Raw genomic sequence first — 14,882 nt, 5'->3', positions numbered from 1 at the left:
ATCAAAAAGATAGAGATGTTCCTTTGACCAGAAAAATGGAGCAAATAATATAATGGTACAAAATACAGTATTATTGTAGCACAAGTCAATAATTTATTTTTCACACAAGACAAGATTTAGTTAATTAATCTATGACTGAAACAAATGGAATATCAAAGTTTAGAAATTTCTATTTCCGTGATAATTTAGAAAACGCCCATCTTAAGGTTGTTGAACAATATATAATAACATAACCCACAACAGCAACCTCCGCAAACTTTCGATCATATCTCTCAATGTAATCTGTCTGTGTATGTTGCGTAGTAAAATTTATTCAATACGCCGATGTTCTGCTAAAACAGCAATTGACAGAATGACGCATTCAAATCGAAATTCAAGCTTGGCGCGCAGTCTGCTCATCGGCACAATTTCACGATCTCGTTACTCCTCGATATCTCGAGGTGATTTAAGTAGCCTTCAGGTCAAGCCTCAAAGACCAGCCAGTATTTTCGCTGAGCTGGGTTGTTGTTTACATCCTGTAGCCGCTCTTCGTACGGACATCCCGTGCGCGAGGGGAGCGGCAAAAATTCTCACGTGAAATTTTATTGCCACCCAGTGACCACTTTCATTGCCCATTTTGTTTGCCCCTAGTATCTACCGTACAATCGTTGTGCACGCACGGAACCGAGAGCACAAGCAACTAGGTAAAACACACACACGATGAAGGTAACGGTAACCACGCTCAGCGACGACATCTTCGTCCTGGACGTGATCGAGGATATGGAGCTGGAGAGTTTCAAGGCTCTTTGCGAGATTGAGAGCAATGTACCAGTCCATGAGATGGTGATCGCTTTCAATGGTCTACCATTGATGAACGACAAGAAATCGCTGAAGGATCACGGGATCCGTGACGGTGACGTGGTGATTTTGCAGCACATGCATCAAAGCGGGGCCGAGTTGAACCTTCACCCGTTAAACGGAGGTCAGCTTCAATACAGCACCATTATTTAAAGTGGCGATCGAGGCGGGTCGTGAGGTTAGCTTTTCGGCTTCGATTTACGTTTCTTTTTCACTGTATTGTAACGTCTCTCGATCAGATATTACCAAACTTATAACGCACGATCCATGAATTTGTCTTAACAGACTCGATCGAGCATGTTATCCCCCTTTTGGTTTCACTATAGAATAGTGTCTATTAGAATACAGTTTTTTTTTTCTTCGTGTGAGAATCATCTAAGTTCCTCTCATCTTGTCCGCACACCTGTCCGGTTCAGTTTAGCACAAGTTTTTTGTATTCACTTGTGTTGAGTTTGATTTGTTAGAGATAGCTTTTGTCGCCATGTGCTTAGTCATATCAATTATTTAAGAGCGCACTATTGCGTAGTAAAGAAGAGAATGTACTAAATTCCAAGATACATATTACTCTAGCTATTCCCATGTTGGACTTCAGTTCCATCAGAGTACCAGGAGCATCCAGCAGTCGACAGCCAACAGCTTCCAGTAGCACTATAGCCAGAATGCAAAACCCTAGAAAGGAGGATGATCCAGAAATAATAAGAGACATGTTTTTGGCTAATCCAGATCAACTAGCGTTGCTGAGCCAGAATAATCCCAAGCTGGCTAGTGCCTTACTTTCTGGAAATCTTGGTGAGTCTTCCAAAAGTACATATTAAGAACTGTATTTTGAAAATCTAAGAATTTACTCTACAATAGATATTATTGATTTGTAGAGAGATTTACAACTGTACTCAGAGAACAAATAAAATTAAGAGAAGAGCGTGAAGCACAAAGACTAAGAATGATGAATGCAGATCCATTTGACACAGAAGCACAGAGGTTTATCGCAGAGGATATTAGGCAAAAAAACATTGAAGCAAACATGGAAGCTGCAATGGAGTATAATCCAGAAACATTTGGATCAGTTGTTATGTTATATGTTAATTGTAAAGTCAATGGATTCCCAGTTAAAGCATTTATTGATACTGGTAAATATCAACTTTATTTACATTTATAAATAATGAGTTATACACGTGCGTAAATGCGCAGTGATAAATGTCAGAGATCATCATTGAACTGGAGAGAAGATCATTTTTATGTATTTTTGTTTGGCTGCTGTTTGTGCCAATGTATCTATTTTTAAATTCCTGCATTTTGAAAGTCATTCTTTGTAGTATGTGGTACTTCATGGTGGGAGAAATTTAAATTTAGATATTGAAATCCGTGCTCTGACCTAGACTGTACTTTTGTCTTCAAAAATTCCATGAATTTGCTCCTCTTAAAAAAAAAACATTTCGCAATATATAGTAATATTATGTTTTTAAAATTCAGGTGCACAATCAACTATAATGTCGGATGCTTGTGCCGAACGATGCCACATAATGCGATTGGTGGACACAAGGTGGGCTGGAATAGCACATGGTGTTGGAACTCAACGCATCATTGGCCGTATTCACATGGTACAAATTCAAATTGGTAATGATCATCTAACAACATCGTTCACTGTCCTCGCGGAACAAAGCATGGACATGCTACTGGGTCTGGACATGTTAAAGAGGCATCAATGTTGCATAGATTTGAAGAAAAACGTGCTCAAAATTGGCACCACCGGTGCAGAGACGCCATTTTTAGCAGAAGGTGGTCTTAAATATTTCTATGGTTGCACAATGTCTTTTTATCTGTTATACAACATAAATGCTTAATTCTGATTAGGGGAGCTGCCAGAGTGGCTAAGGTTAAGTGGTTATAGCGATGCAAGTATTTACGACACAGAAGATGATAAGGATGACAAGAGGGGAGGACCTCAAAGAGCACTGGATTATGGCTCCAGAGATGCAAAGAAGCAACGTCGCCAGCAGGGTAAGTATGTATCTGTCCAGGCTATCCTTTCTTACCATAATTCCTTATAAGATCCTGTGTTAAATAATTTGTGTAACATTCCATAATGAAACCCAATAAATTTCCTTTGTATATATGTTACTTTATTGTGTATTTCGACTTTTAGTGGTGGCAATAAAAAAGGATATATTTATAAATCCAAGTAAATGTATTATGGAAATTTTAATAATAGTATTAAATTCCAAGGAAAATTTTCAAAAATAATGCTCGTGATATTATCGCTATTATTTACTTTTCAATGTTGAAGTTTATGCAGCTGAATTTAATACAAGGTCTTATATGTTAGCCACTGTAACTTTCCTTTTCCTAGGGAGATCCAACTGAGACAAATCCTCCTAACTTGCCTGGACTAGTGACTTGAAACAGATAATTTATAATTATGGCTCTTAATTTTATAGTTTTATTTGTGGCTTGCTAGAATATAAAAAGACTTTTTTTTAATGAATACTATGTGTTTTAGAAGGGCAAGAAAGCAATAGTTCAAGCGGGACATCAAGCAGATTAGGCTCCATAGAAACTACAGTCTTCCCCCACGACCCATTCACAGAAGAAACAGTGAAAGAAATCGAATCTCTGGGATTCAGCAGAGTACAGGTCATCGCCGAACTGCGTAGATTTAATGGAGACAAAACTCAAGCCACCGATGCGTTATTCACGAAATCCTTTAGACTATAAAGCAACAAGGAAAGAAAAGAGAAATTGTGGGGGTTTCCATGTTTGAACAGTAAAGATAAGGGAATGGAAAATTTGTACTTGATTTTTGGTAGCGAATTTTCATATTGATTATTATAAAATCTGGAAACCACACGATCGAAACTCAGCTCAAGCAAGCATACTCACTGCTCGACAATTAGCATGAAATGGTGTTTCGGATTTTATTTCGTCGAGCAGATATTATGATGTATGTATAGATATCATATTTCATTTAATTAATAAGTGGCTACTTCAGAGTAAAGCTACATATATCTTCTCCGACTTTTGTATTCTTTTTGCTAGATATACAGAAATGAAATGAATCAAATTTGGAATTTCAAGTGGAAGTCAGCGTGCTCTGATAACCTAGCCTACCATTATTGCAATACACAATTTTAGGAATCAATATAAAATGAATTGAAAACAAAGTCATAAGTTAGGGGTGCAGCTTATTGCCTTTCGTGAAAGTTGCGTCACATTTGTAGATGTCTCACAAAATTTTTATTTATTAGATTAGATAAAAGAAAATAGACTTCTGAAAGGATAATGTTTTAATCAAAGAGACACATTGCACGATTTGACGGACATTTCGAGCTTCGCGACTAAAAATCAGTTTGCGATACCTCCAAGAATACATTAGTTTCACTTCTGTAATTTTATTATTTACGAAAAAAAGAGAATTTTGTAATGTAAACCAATCACGCATCGACCAATCTAGAAAGAATTTTGCATTAATTCTTTTTTTTATTTCAAAGGGTAAGGAATTAAAAGAAGAGAAACACGAATAAACTTTGGGAATTTTTTATTGTTTCGTTCTTACAAACTTTCATGATTGAGTCTGCTAACAGACAATGTGAATTTTGTATCATTACTATATATTTAGGGTATATGGTATTTTTCTGTATTTTCTTTATATTATTATACCGATAAAAAAAAAGAGGAAAAAAACATGTAACAAGCAAGATTCACCTAAGTCTTTTCACTCGTGCGTGCAAATCATGATTCAGCGAAGATAATCTTAACTTTCCCTCGTCTGTCGTGAAAGGAAATGAAAATTTCGTTTAAAAGACAAAATTAGAAGTGAATGTATCACGATCGTACAAGATACAAAATGGTGGAATATCATGGGAATGATAAAAATTCGCTAGACCATGACCTCATTTAGGGTAGCTCGTTTGGCGCCCACTTTATTTCCACCATCTTGCCGGTACGAGCGGATTCTTGGCATGCAGTCGCAATTTTAATCACAGCTAGAGTTTCTTTGGGTAATACGGAGCATTCAGCTCTACCAAGTACAATGTCAATGAAGTGGTCCAGCTCTCGACGATAGCCATTCATGAATCTGCTGGCGAACGAATACCATATTGGTGCGCTGGTTAATCCGTCGAGATTATATTGGGATGTGACACAATGCATTGGCTGTTCATTATCTGCTTTGATCATACCCTTGGGGCCAAACACCTCCAAGCGTTGATCATAACCGAAGCTACTGTTCCGTGACAAGTCGATGGTCCCCAAGGTTCCTGATGGGAAATACAAGGTCACTACAACTGTGTCGAAGTCATCGATCGCTTTTATCTCTGGAATGTGTGCGTGTGCCTGGACAGCAATCTGCAAGAAAATATTCCAACATTTAATAATTCATCAAATACCAGTCAATAGGATAGAAATCAACATTACCAATAGTTGTTTATGAAACCTTTTTATGATCTCATGATACTTATTGACTTTAAGTGCTTATAGTAGCAATTAAAAATCAAAGCTACATTCTGTTTTTAATTAGAACTGAAGATTTTTGTAACTATTAGTTACTTCTATCTGTACCCTATAATTTTATGAAGTTAGGATCCTTTTAAATCATGGAAACTTCTTTATAATGCTGTAGTATTTATAAATTCAGGTCTCCATGGTATCAGCGAAGGACTAATCCAATATTCTACATAATTATCCTACTTGAAACTCCAACTACAAGTGTTTGATAGCAATATCCAGGGAATCTCACCTTGATAGGGTACTCTCCAAGGACCCAAGTCATGATATCAATATCATGGACCATACAGTCATGGAATATACCTCCGGACATCTTCAAATATTCTATGCTGGGAAGAGGAGAGTCACGAGAGACAGTTTTGATGATCTGAACGTGTCCAATCTCTCCATTCCTCACTCTGCTCCTAACAGCAGAATAGCTGGGATCGAATCGCCTGTTAAAGGCGCAGAACAATGGTTTGCCGACCTTTTTCGCGGTCTCGTAACATTTTATCGAGTTAGCATTGTCCTCAGCGATCGGCTTCTCACAGAACACTGCCTTCTTCGCCTCCAAAGCTTTCCTTACAATGTCTTCATGTGTGTACGTAGGCGATGCAACAACTACTGCGTCCACACTATCAACATGAAAAACGATTTTAATTGTTAATTGAACTCCTAATTGATGTTTATGTTTTCTCTCGAGTTTAATCTACTTTGGATATTTTTATCATGAAATTAAGTAATTGTAATGGAAATGTTTGGGGTTTGAAAGGATTATTTTTGATAATAATCGAAAGATCAGTAGTGGGGAATATTAATACAATAATCCTCCTTATCGCAGAAGCAAGTGACTTTTTGAAAGTTTCTTTTAAATTTGCTAGTTAATGATTTGTTATTTTTAATTTTTCCTATTTAAAAATCTAACTCATTTGATCACTTTTGCGATATATACATCTTTCATTGTATCTAAAATGTTTCCCATATGAAAATCTAAATTACTTACTTAGGATCATTGTACACTTTATCTGCTTGTTTGCTATTCAAGAAGACAACGTCGTCAAGTTGCCAGTACTCCTTGAGGCTCATCCATTTAGACTCGACATTGTCTACGATGTAGAGCAGTTTGACACGCGAACTGGTAATAATATTGGACAGATGAATGGTTCCAGCACGGCCGACTCCAAATAGAGCAAGTCTTACTTTAGGATGGAGTAGATCCTTCCTCAGTGTCAGATCCTCCAGATACCTATAATAACATTTAATCCATTTTCAGTCATGAAAGAGGAAAAGGAAGAGCGAACTAAGTAGTCTATATGAGTAGAATAACGTTCAACAACCGGCTTGGAACATATTAAAAGAGAAGAGATGAAGAAAAGTAAAATATAGGAGAATTGTTCCCAAGACACATATTTTATGTCAATAGGTAGATGTCATTTTGGAATAATTTATTTCTCAAATAAGATTTTGAAATTTATTTTCAAATAAATTAATTTCTTGTTTTCATTTCAGTTACAAAGTGTCCAATTCTGCTCTGGATAGAGTATCATATAATGAAAAGAAGGGAAGGGAAGAATATCTAGTTTGCATTAATTAAATTCTATACAAAACCTTCAATGAACTTGAACGACCTACTTGGAAAAATACTCACTTTTGATAAAGATAATCCTGCTGTGGGGGCTTTGGTTGTGGTTTTGTGTAAGGTGAGGCACTCTTGAATTTCGCAGTTGCCATTGTGCCTTGTTAGGAATATGAAATATTAAATAAGTAAGTAAAATATGGTTCTCCGAATTCGTCAATCGGCAGAAGACAGTCTGGAACGATGGACCTGTTATATATGTATATAAACGAGCTGGATAGTGGGGGGAGATGTGTGCGATTAACATAACGTAAATTCATAAAGTAGCTATGGTTCAAATATTGGCCTCATTAAGATAGCCATCAAGCTGGTATGAATATATCAAATCCAGTTAATCGTTCGATTAATAAGAACGTGTCTCTCATTCATATAAAGCATCGAAATCGCAAATGTCCAGTTGTAGCAGTCGTCTAACGTTACTCTGTTCATTCATTAACACCTAATCGTTTCTGTAATACATGTATCATACATGTATTTCAAAAATGACACAACTGAAACAAGTTTTTCAGGAAAAATAAAAGACTATTTGGAAGTTTAAAACGAATATTATCCTTAGTAAACGCATAAGTTAACAAGAAGAATAGAATATAGAAAACAATGATCTTCTAATATTCTTCTAATACAGAATTGAATTATTTTGAGTTGTGACACTTTTGAAATATTCTGCATGAGATATGAACATTTCGTAGCCAGAAGTGGAAAATTGTAAGCTCCTGTTGTAAGAGTGTCAATATCCTGTGTATTTTGATCCTCTGACTTTTTTATCTGGTAACGTGTTGATCCAATTATCGACTGACCTTTTATTGACTCATTCAGTGGCAAACTTTAATCTCAGTGTTCCAAGTTCAGAAAACTTGATCTTTGATAATTATGTTATGATTACAGAATTTAAATAATAAAGGATGTAAGTAATGAAACGTTTTTTTGTGGAAAAGGTTCTGAACCATTAATAAAAAAGAAAATAATTTCACTAATGACTCAAAAGATTTCTTATTTTAGACTACTAATGATTCACATAAAAATTTGTCAAAATGATTATTGAATATAATTATTGGAAAATTCTCTTAGATGTGGGGGAGACAAAATTTCTAAATTTATCTTGATCTTCTGGGTTTTATGTTACTTGATGGTTAAAGTTGAGATAGAAGCAACTTATTATATAAAAAAATCTAATTAATATTTTAAATCAAAATTAAAGATACAAATAAAAGAGAATGGTAGAAATGCATATTAATTTTAAAAACAAAAGGAATAAAAAGATCTACAGCCCTGATACAACAAAAATGTGATTTATCATGTTATTCTTTTCTGGTTTTCATGCATGACCTACTATTTTAACTATTTAGTGCATTATGTAAACGAGAGAATATAGTAATTTCTAATTTGTTCTAAGGTTATCAGACTGTCGTATCGCATGTGCAACGAACTAACGTCATTGATGGACATCCTGTCGTTGTCGCCGCGAAAAAATTTCGTTGCGTAAATCACAGTGGAATTTTATTACTGATAGTTAATTAATAATCAGATTCATTGGTCAGTTTCATCACTCTCAAAGTTAGTTGAAGGTTTCATGGAAAATTGAACATAAAGAATAGGATGTAATACAATTTTTCTGGGGGCTGAGCTTGAAGTATTTATCATAACGGGATATTTTTAAAAAGGAAATAAACAAGTTTCTAATCCAAAAGATTGGCAATAATTAATTGTTGGTTATCTATGGGATTATTTAGGGAGTATTAAGTTAAATTGAAATATTTATAATAGATTATATTTATTTATATTAAATATTTATATTATAATTATATTAGATAGTTTGAAGCAAAATTTAAAAATAGAAGTAAGCTTTATTACAAAATGTACTAGACAATGATCTACAACTCGTCGTTAATCTTGATGACCGAGTTAGGCACAAAGACAACTTCGTTGGTGTCGCTCTCCACGTATCCAGACCTTTTCGTTTTATCTCGTCCTGGATCGGCGTCCACTAGAGATATACTCGATCTTATCTCTCTACAAATAAAAACATAGTACACGACTTCGTTTCTTCTAAAGATTTTTATGCATTTATGAGGAATTTAAAGATCCAAAAATTTAAGTATATGGTCTAACATGTTTCAAATCAAAAACTTCATTTAACAAAAACCTAATTACTTTTTATCAGTTCCAGGCAATTCTGCTGACACTATGAGATCTCTGGGCTTGGAAAAGTCACACTCCAAGATAAAAGCAGCGTCACCAGGAGTAATTAGCTCATCGTCATGCTGAAGAACCAGGGTGTTCCGATATTTGTTATCAACCTGAAACAAATATCTTAAACCAGTGTATCTTAAACCAACTTATTTTGTAGTAACTTTTCCAAATTTACAGCAGACTTTACGATGTAGTTACATTTTCTGTGTCACACTGGTTGAAGGGAATAGTCATAGTGAAGTTTCCACCATGATCAGGATTCAAGAAACACGAAGGTTGTCTGGAATAAAAACTACCTCGTGTGTATATCACACCTGAAAAATTTTCCGATGTTTGCAGACCCACTACCATTTTTTCTGCCCCACAGCGTAAGGCGACCAAATCATATCCTTTTGTGGAAGCCCCAATTTGCATGTCCATGGACAAATCTTGCTCCCAAATTTCCTCTGGGGTAAATAAATAACGTTTCTGTTATTTTCTTCATCGATAAGAAGTCGGTCTTTGCTGGTTATTATATCGGTTTCTGCGATTAATGAATGCCATCGGGTCTTTGAGTTCAATAAAAACGATTGTTACATTTCGATAATACAGAGTTGTTTCGACATTAGAGCAAAAAACCAAAGTCCAAGTCGTTTTGATCGTTTAGAAATAAATAGTTAAATGAAATAGATAATAAAAGTAGAATCAAAGATCCGCATTCTAATTAATACTTATATTGTAATTACCCGCGGATTGCCCTCTTAAAATGAATATAAGAAGCAGCACGACATGTAGCGGTACTTGCATGACGTTGCCAGATGAACGTCCGTGAACTGACAGAGAATTCAAGTTCACACATAAGAAAGCAATCCCTACTATTACCTGCCCTTGGCTGACTCCCACTTTAACACTGAATCTCCTAATACTTTCACCCTGACATACATCTATATTTTTATTTCAGTTCTTTTTATACTACTGAGGTTGATAAACCTTCCAATGTCATATATAAATCATGATTGTTACAAATATCATAGTACACTAAAATTAGAGCAGAGTTATTTCTAAAATCTTTTAAATCAATTTCTTCGATTCAGTAAAAATTTCTTAAATTAATTTTTAATTAATTAGTTCACGATGTTAGGGGAAATTTGTGTATTCTTCTAATGCAAAATTTATTTACAATCTTCTATTTTTTTTAATCTTTAATCATGCGTTGATATTCGTATATTTGTATTTAAAGATAAAGATACTGTTTGTATACTATATTGGTAAGCTTTTAAAATTATCTATCTTACAAAATGGTAGATTATTTCTCCTTATATAAAGGTCAATAAAATAACATTTTTTTATTTCTTTCGAGATATTAACAATTCAATCGTGACACTGATACAAGGAATGCATCTGGTTGTCTACATTCAGGATCATCTGAGTTATCGATCAAATAAGATACGACAGTGAAAAGATTATAATTATTTTGTTTACTCAGTAGTTGCATTACGCAAGTTAGTCAATCCCTGCAACGGAATTTTTTTATAAATCTCGTCTTTTTCCGTCATCGCGTAATCTATTTGTTTTTATGTTTATTCCCACTTACCTACTTTATCGATTGCGACATATAACTGCAAGCTACTTTCATCGGATGGAGCAAAGATGTCAGTCTCATAGCTCATTCTCAATCATGAACATGTGTTAATTTTCGAATATAATTTGAAAAGAATTTCAATGCATTATTAATTAATGTGCTATATTATTATATACAACTATACTTTAACATAGTATTACAATAAAATAAAATCACATTTAAAGGATTAAAGGACCAATATTAGAGTTTTCAATATAATTAGTACATTCTGTACTAAAGGCAACACTAGAATTTGAAATAAAATCGTCAGAGCTTAATCTTAAGTATGTTTGATATATCTCTACTATTTTATCTCTTACTGTTTTATTTTAAATTCTATTATATTGATATTCTTTTGATTCTAATAATATTACTTTTGGAGCAGAATTTATTAATTATGCTAAAGACTCCAATTTTTGGTTCTTCAAGAAATTTGTTTAAACCACATGGATAGCTTTTTATATTAGCGAAAACTAGTTCTAACATGTGGTTTTGTAAAACCGTAATATTAAATGTTTTGTATAATAAAATAATATATCTCAGATTGTTACTTTATGTAAGTAGTGTACAAATATCTGTCTTCAAAATAAACTACAAAACTCAAATTATATAAAAAAAATAACAAACATGTTTTCTCTCACAAATTACATCATACCAAATTGTTTTGATAAACTTATTCAGATTACGAAATTCTTTTCACATAATCATTGAAGCAAAACATGTTTAGCGACTTGCATTGAACTCCCTCATGAAAATGCAATTCATAGTTGCATTTTGCCATATAACTCATATATATGGCATGAAATATGTATTTTGTAATATTTCTATGTGAAAATAACATCGAAGGAAATTATTTATATGTACTGGTTTTATTAGTGAAAGTAATAGGGTTTAGTGATCTTTAGATACACCACTGGTGCCAGTAGCCACGTGGATCACGGGATCTTGTTTATCCCGTATGCACAGTGTACGTGACAAGTTAGTCTTATCATTTCGTCCTAAGCTCATTATTTTTATTCTCAAATAATAGTATTCCTACTAATAAGCATTATGGCTACTATACGCGTTGGACAAATTCTGTTTAACAAAGGATTGCAGATTGGTCAAAAACCACAATATTTTGCGAGGAACGTGAAATACTACTGTTGTAAGTACTATGTTGCTGGTTGAATTGCCGGGAAGGAAGGATAGAATATGTAAATTGCTTTTAGAACGCTACTTGATATAAATTGTACTATGCAGTTACACAGATCTCTAGGATTGTTACAAAATTTTAGGGTCCGTTTTGTAAAATCCTCTTTTTGTTTACAGAATACTTTGGTTCAAAATTTTTCATGTTTCGATCTGCTCAATTATATAAGCAATGGAGTATAATCAGTTATAGGTTAAAGGTTATAGTAAAGAATTCAGTGATACTTCTTCCTTTTATCTTAATTTTAATGCCATTCCTATAGTGTAAATATTGTTCCTTTGGTAACTATTATTATGGCAGAACTTCTTTTTGGGGCAATACTCTTTTTCCAACTTTGGTAATTACCTAAAAAACCTCTGTCATCTTAGGTTTTGATGATCTTTTACTATGCTGTTGAGGATATGGCGTTGAACAACTTTCCCATGCACATAACCATCGCTTGATCTTAGTTTCCGAGATATTTGCAAAAAACCTTCAGTACCACTGAATTTTGTACATAATTGTGCGTCCGTGATAGCGTGTGCGTTAGTATTGATTGTCAGCCGCCTCTCGGTGGCCAGATGAAATAACGTCTAATTCACATCTAACTCTTATCTTTTGTTTATAATTTGTATAAATTTAAGTTAAGCGAGATTTATTATATTATTATATATTGTTCCTTTAACTAAAATGGTATGTATATTATAGATATATATTATACATACATTGTATATATTGTACATATATCGTGCGAACATCATATACATATATTTACATATATGATAAATAAAGAACAGACACGTGTACAAAGAAATAATAAGTTACTGTGCCACATGCACATTTACAGCAGAAAATGTATTCGTTTTTATACATGCATATATTATTATTTCCACATATACTTTTACTTGCAGTTTAATGTAATTACCGATTTAATTTTTAAAAACTGATATTTAACCGATACTTTTAATTCGCTTTTTCTTGTGCAAAAGCGCAATTCGAATCTTATTACGATTCAGATTCTGTAGCAATTAAATTAAACGGTAAATAAACAGCTACTTAATTAGCGAAAAAATCTATAACCTTGGGAAATACTAAATTCCAAATAAAGCCACTAATTTTCCGCGCCAAAAGATTTATTTCGTCAATTGTGTGAAATCAAGTCAAGTGATATACAAAACTGGAATTATTATTAAAAAATTCTTTTATTGTAGGTCAGACTCAACAGAATTATGAATTCATCAAGGTAGATATTGCTGGCGAAAAGAAGAACGTTGGTCTGGTCACGTTAAACAGGCCAAAAGCCTTAAACGCTCTTTGTGATAAATTGATGACTGAATTAAATAATGCTGTAAATAAATTGGATACGAACGACAGCATCGGGGCCATAGTTCTTACTGGCAGCGAAAAAGCATTTGCAGCCGGTAAAACACATTTTGTCGTAATTGAAATTATAATTAACTAATTAGATTAATAAATTAGAATTATTATATTATGGATTATTTATAATTTACTCCATAATTAATATTCATTAGCAAATTATTAATGAATTATTCAATTAGAATTAAATTGCGAACTTTTTTGTTTAGGAGCTGACATCAAAGAAATGCAGAATAATACTTATTCGCAAACTATTAGAGGGAACTTCCTTACAAGCTGGGATGCAATCACGCGAACTTCGAAACCAGTGATTGCCGCCGTAAATGGATATGCTGTAAGTTAATATAATTTACAAAAAAATAGCAACTTGATAATTTTCAGAAATATATCAAATATCCAAATCACTGTATAATATTTAGCAGATAAAACAAATATTTGCTTATATCTTAGATATTAAATAGTATATTTTTATACACAGTTAGGCGGAGGCTGTGAATTGGCAATGATGTGCGATATCATCTATGCCGGAGACAAGGCAAAGTTCGGTCAACCAGAAATCATCATTGGTACCATACCAGGTGCAGGTGGTACTCAAAGATTGACTAGGGTAATTGGTAAGAGCAAAGCGATGGAAATGGTACTAACAGGAGGTCAGATCACTGCTGAGGAGGCAGAGAAATGCGGTAGGTTTATTAGAAACTGAAAAGTAAATTGTAGACGAAGTGGTTTGTAACTCATAATACAACTGAAGTCAGGGAAATTCTATGGCTTAAAATAAGACGAAAAGCAAGAATAATGTAATTACGTTGGAGATTTCGTTTTCGAGAAAATCGAATTTGGAGATTTGTTTAATACTCGTGTACCGGTTAATTTTTGTTAAACGTTCAAATTCGATTTTCTTCAAAACCTTGAGCGACAAAGTTTTATTCTTCATTTTCAACTTATTTTCACATATAGAATAATTTCCTGCCAATTGTGCATTTCTATCCTACTAAGAATCACAAATTATCCTGTATATAATATACGAATATCATTATATGTATATATTTAGACGTGTTTTGTTGCAGGTTTGGTTAGCAAGATCTTCCCAGCAGAAAAACTTGTTACTGAGGCAATCAAATTGGGTGAGATAATTGCCTCTCACTCTCAATTAATTGTCTCCATGGCGAAGGAGTCTGTTAATACTGGTAATCATTGAAATTATGTAACCATGATTGTTCTTATTCATTTATTCAAATATTCATTTTTTTACTGTTTTTCTAGCATATGAAACTACTTTGAGGGAAGGGCTACACTTTGAAAAGAGAATGTTCCATGGAACATTTGCAACAGTAAGGATTTCTTTCTCAAATATAATAATTTAAAAAACAAAAATTGAATGGTATATAATTAAAATTTCAGAGTGACAGGAAGGAAGGAATGAGTGCATTCATTGAGAAGAGACCACCCAACTTCACCAACCAGTAAAAAGCATTTACTGTTTACTCCATTATAAGATATATATGTATAACTACATACTTATTTTTATACATCTTATATATTTTTTACACTTGTTATCAAAAAGGATGTTTTTTTAATAAACACGATTGTTT

General features: G+C 33.5%; 4 protein-coding genes across 7 annotated transcripts; 2 read left to right on the top strand and 2 right to left on the bottom strand.

Annotated features, from left to right (window-relative positions):
- Nucleotides 1–453: 453 nt before the first annotated feature.
- On the top strand, nt 454–3,620 carry rngo (DNA damage inducible 1 homolog rngo). Of its 3 annotated transcripts, none has more exons than XM_069129796.1 (6): nt 454–961; nt 1,408–1,626; nt 1,710–1,964; nt 2,308–2,613; nt 2,689–2,835; nt 3,338–3,620. In XM_069129796.1, exons 1-6 carry the CDS (start codon nt 700–702, stop codon nt 3,547–3,549), a joined length of 1,401 nt encoding a protein of 466 aa, XP_068985897.1. In that variant the 5' UTR covers nt 454–699; the 3' UTR covers nt 3,550–3,620. The 3 variants fall into 3 exon arrangements, with proteins under 3 accessions (XP_068985897.1, XP_068985896.1, XP_068985898.1); XM_069129795.1 differs by having other exon boundaries at nt 455–961; nt 3,335–3,620; XM_069129797.1 differs by having other exon boundaries at nt 874–1,015; nt 3,335–3,620.
- A 732-nt stretch (nt 3,621–4,352) lies between these two features.
- On the bottom strand, nt 4,353–7,137 carry LOC138188219 (inositol 2-dehydrogenase). Its single transcript, XM_069129798.1, has 4 exons — nt 6,965–7,137; nt 6,320–6,562; nt 5,570–5,951; nt 4,353–5,178 (listed from the first exon to the last, which is right to left on the bottom strand). The coding sequence occupies exons 1-4, from the start codon at nt 7,045–7,047 to the stop codon at nt 4,729–4,731; spliced, it is 1,158 nt and encodes a 385-aa protein (XP_068985899.1). The 5' UTR covers nt 7,048–7,137; the 3' UTR covers nt 4,353–4,728.
- Nucleotides 7,138–8,698: 1,561 nt separating this feature from the next.
- Nucleotides 8,699–10,382, bottom strand: LOC138188138 (uncharacterized). Of its 2 annotated transcripts, none has more exons than XM_069129652.1 (4): nt 9,923–10,382; nt 9,341–9,588; nt 9,104–9,249; nt 8,699–8,962 (listed from the first exon to the last, which is right to left on the bottom strand). In XM_069129652.1, exons 1-4 carry the CDS (start codon nt 9,978–9,980, stop codon nt 8,824–8,826), a joined length of 591 nt encoding a protein of 196 aa, XP_068985753.1. In that variant the 5' UTR covers nt 9,981–10,382; the 3' UTR covers nt 8,699–8,823. The 2 variants fall into 2 exon arrangements, with proteins under 2 accessions (XP_068985753.1, XP_068985751.1); XM_069129650.1 differs by having other exon boundaries at nt 9,868–10,378.
- A 1,286-nt stretch (nt 10,383–11,668) lies between these two features.
- Echs1 (Enoyl-CoA hydratase, short chain 1) lies at nt 11,669–14,871 on the top strand. Its single transcript, XM_069130481.1, has 7 exons — nt 11,669–11,889; nt 13,125–13,334; nt 13,500–13,624; nt 13,769–13,973; nt 14,358–14,477; nt 14,554–14,621; nt 14,692–14,871. The coding sequence occupies exons 1-7, from the start codon at nt 11,793–11,795 to the stop codon at nt 14,755–14,757; spliced, it is 891 nt and encodes a 296-aa protein (XP_068986582.1). The 5' UTR covers nt 11,669–11,792; the 3' UTR covers nt 14,758–14,871.
- The last annotated feature ends 11 nt before the right edge of the window (nt 14,872–14,882 follow it).

The sequence above is a fragment of the Bombus flavifrons genome, chromosome 16, assembly GCF_040668555.2.
Source record: "Bombus flavifrons isolate JBK064 chromosome 16, iyBomFlav1_principal, whole genome shotgun sequence".
NCBI classification, from domain to species: Eukaryota; Metazoa; Arthropoda; class Insecta; order Hymenoptera; family Apidae; genus Bombus; species Bombus flavifrons.
The sequence above is the reverse complement of the archived record's forward strand: the minus strand, read 5'-3'. Positions and strand labels throughout refer to the sequence as shown.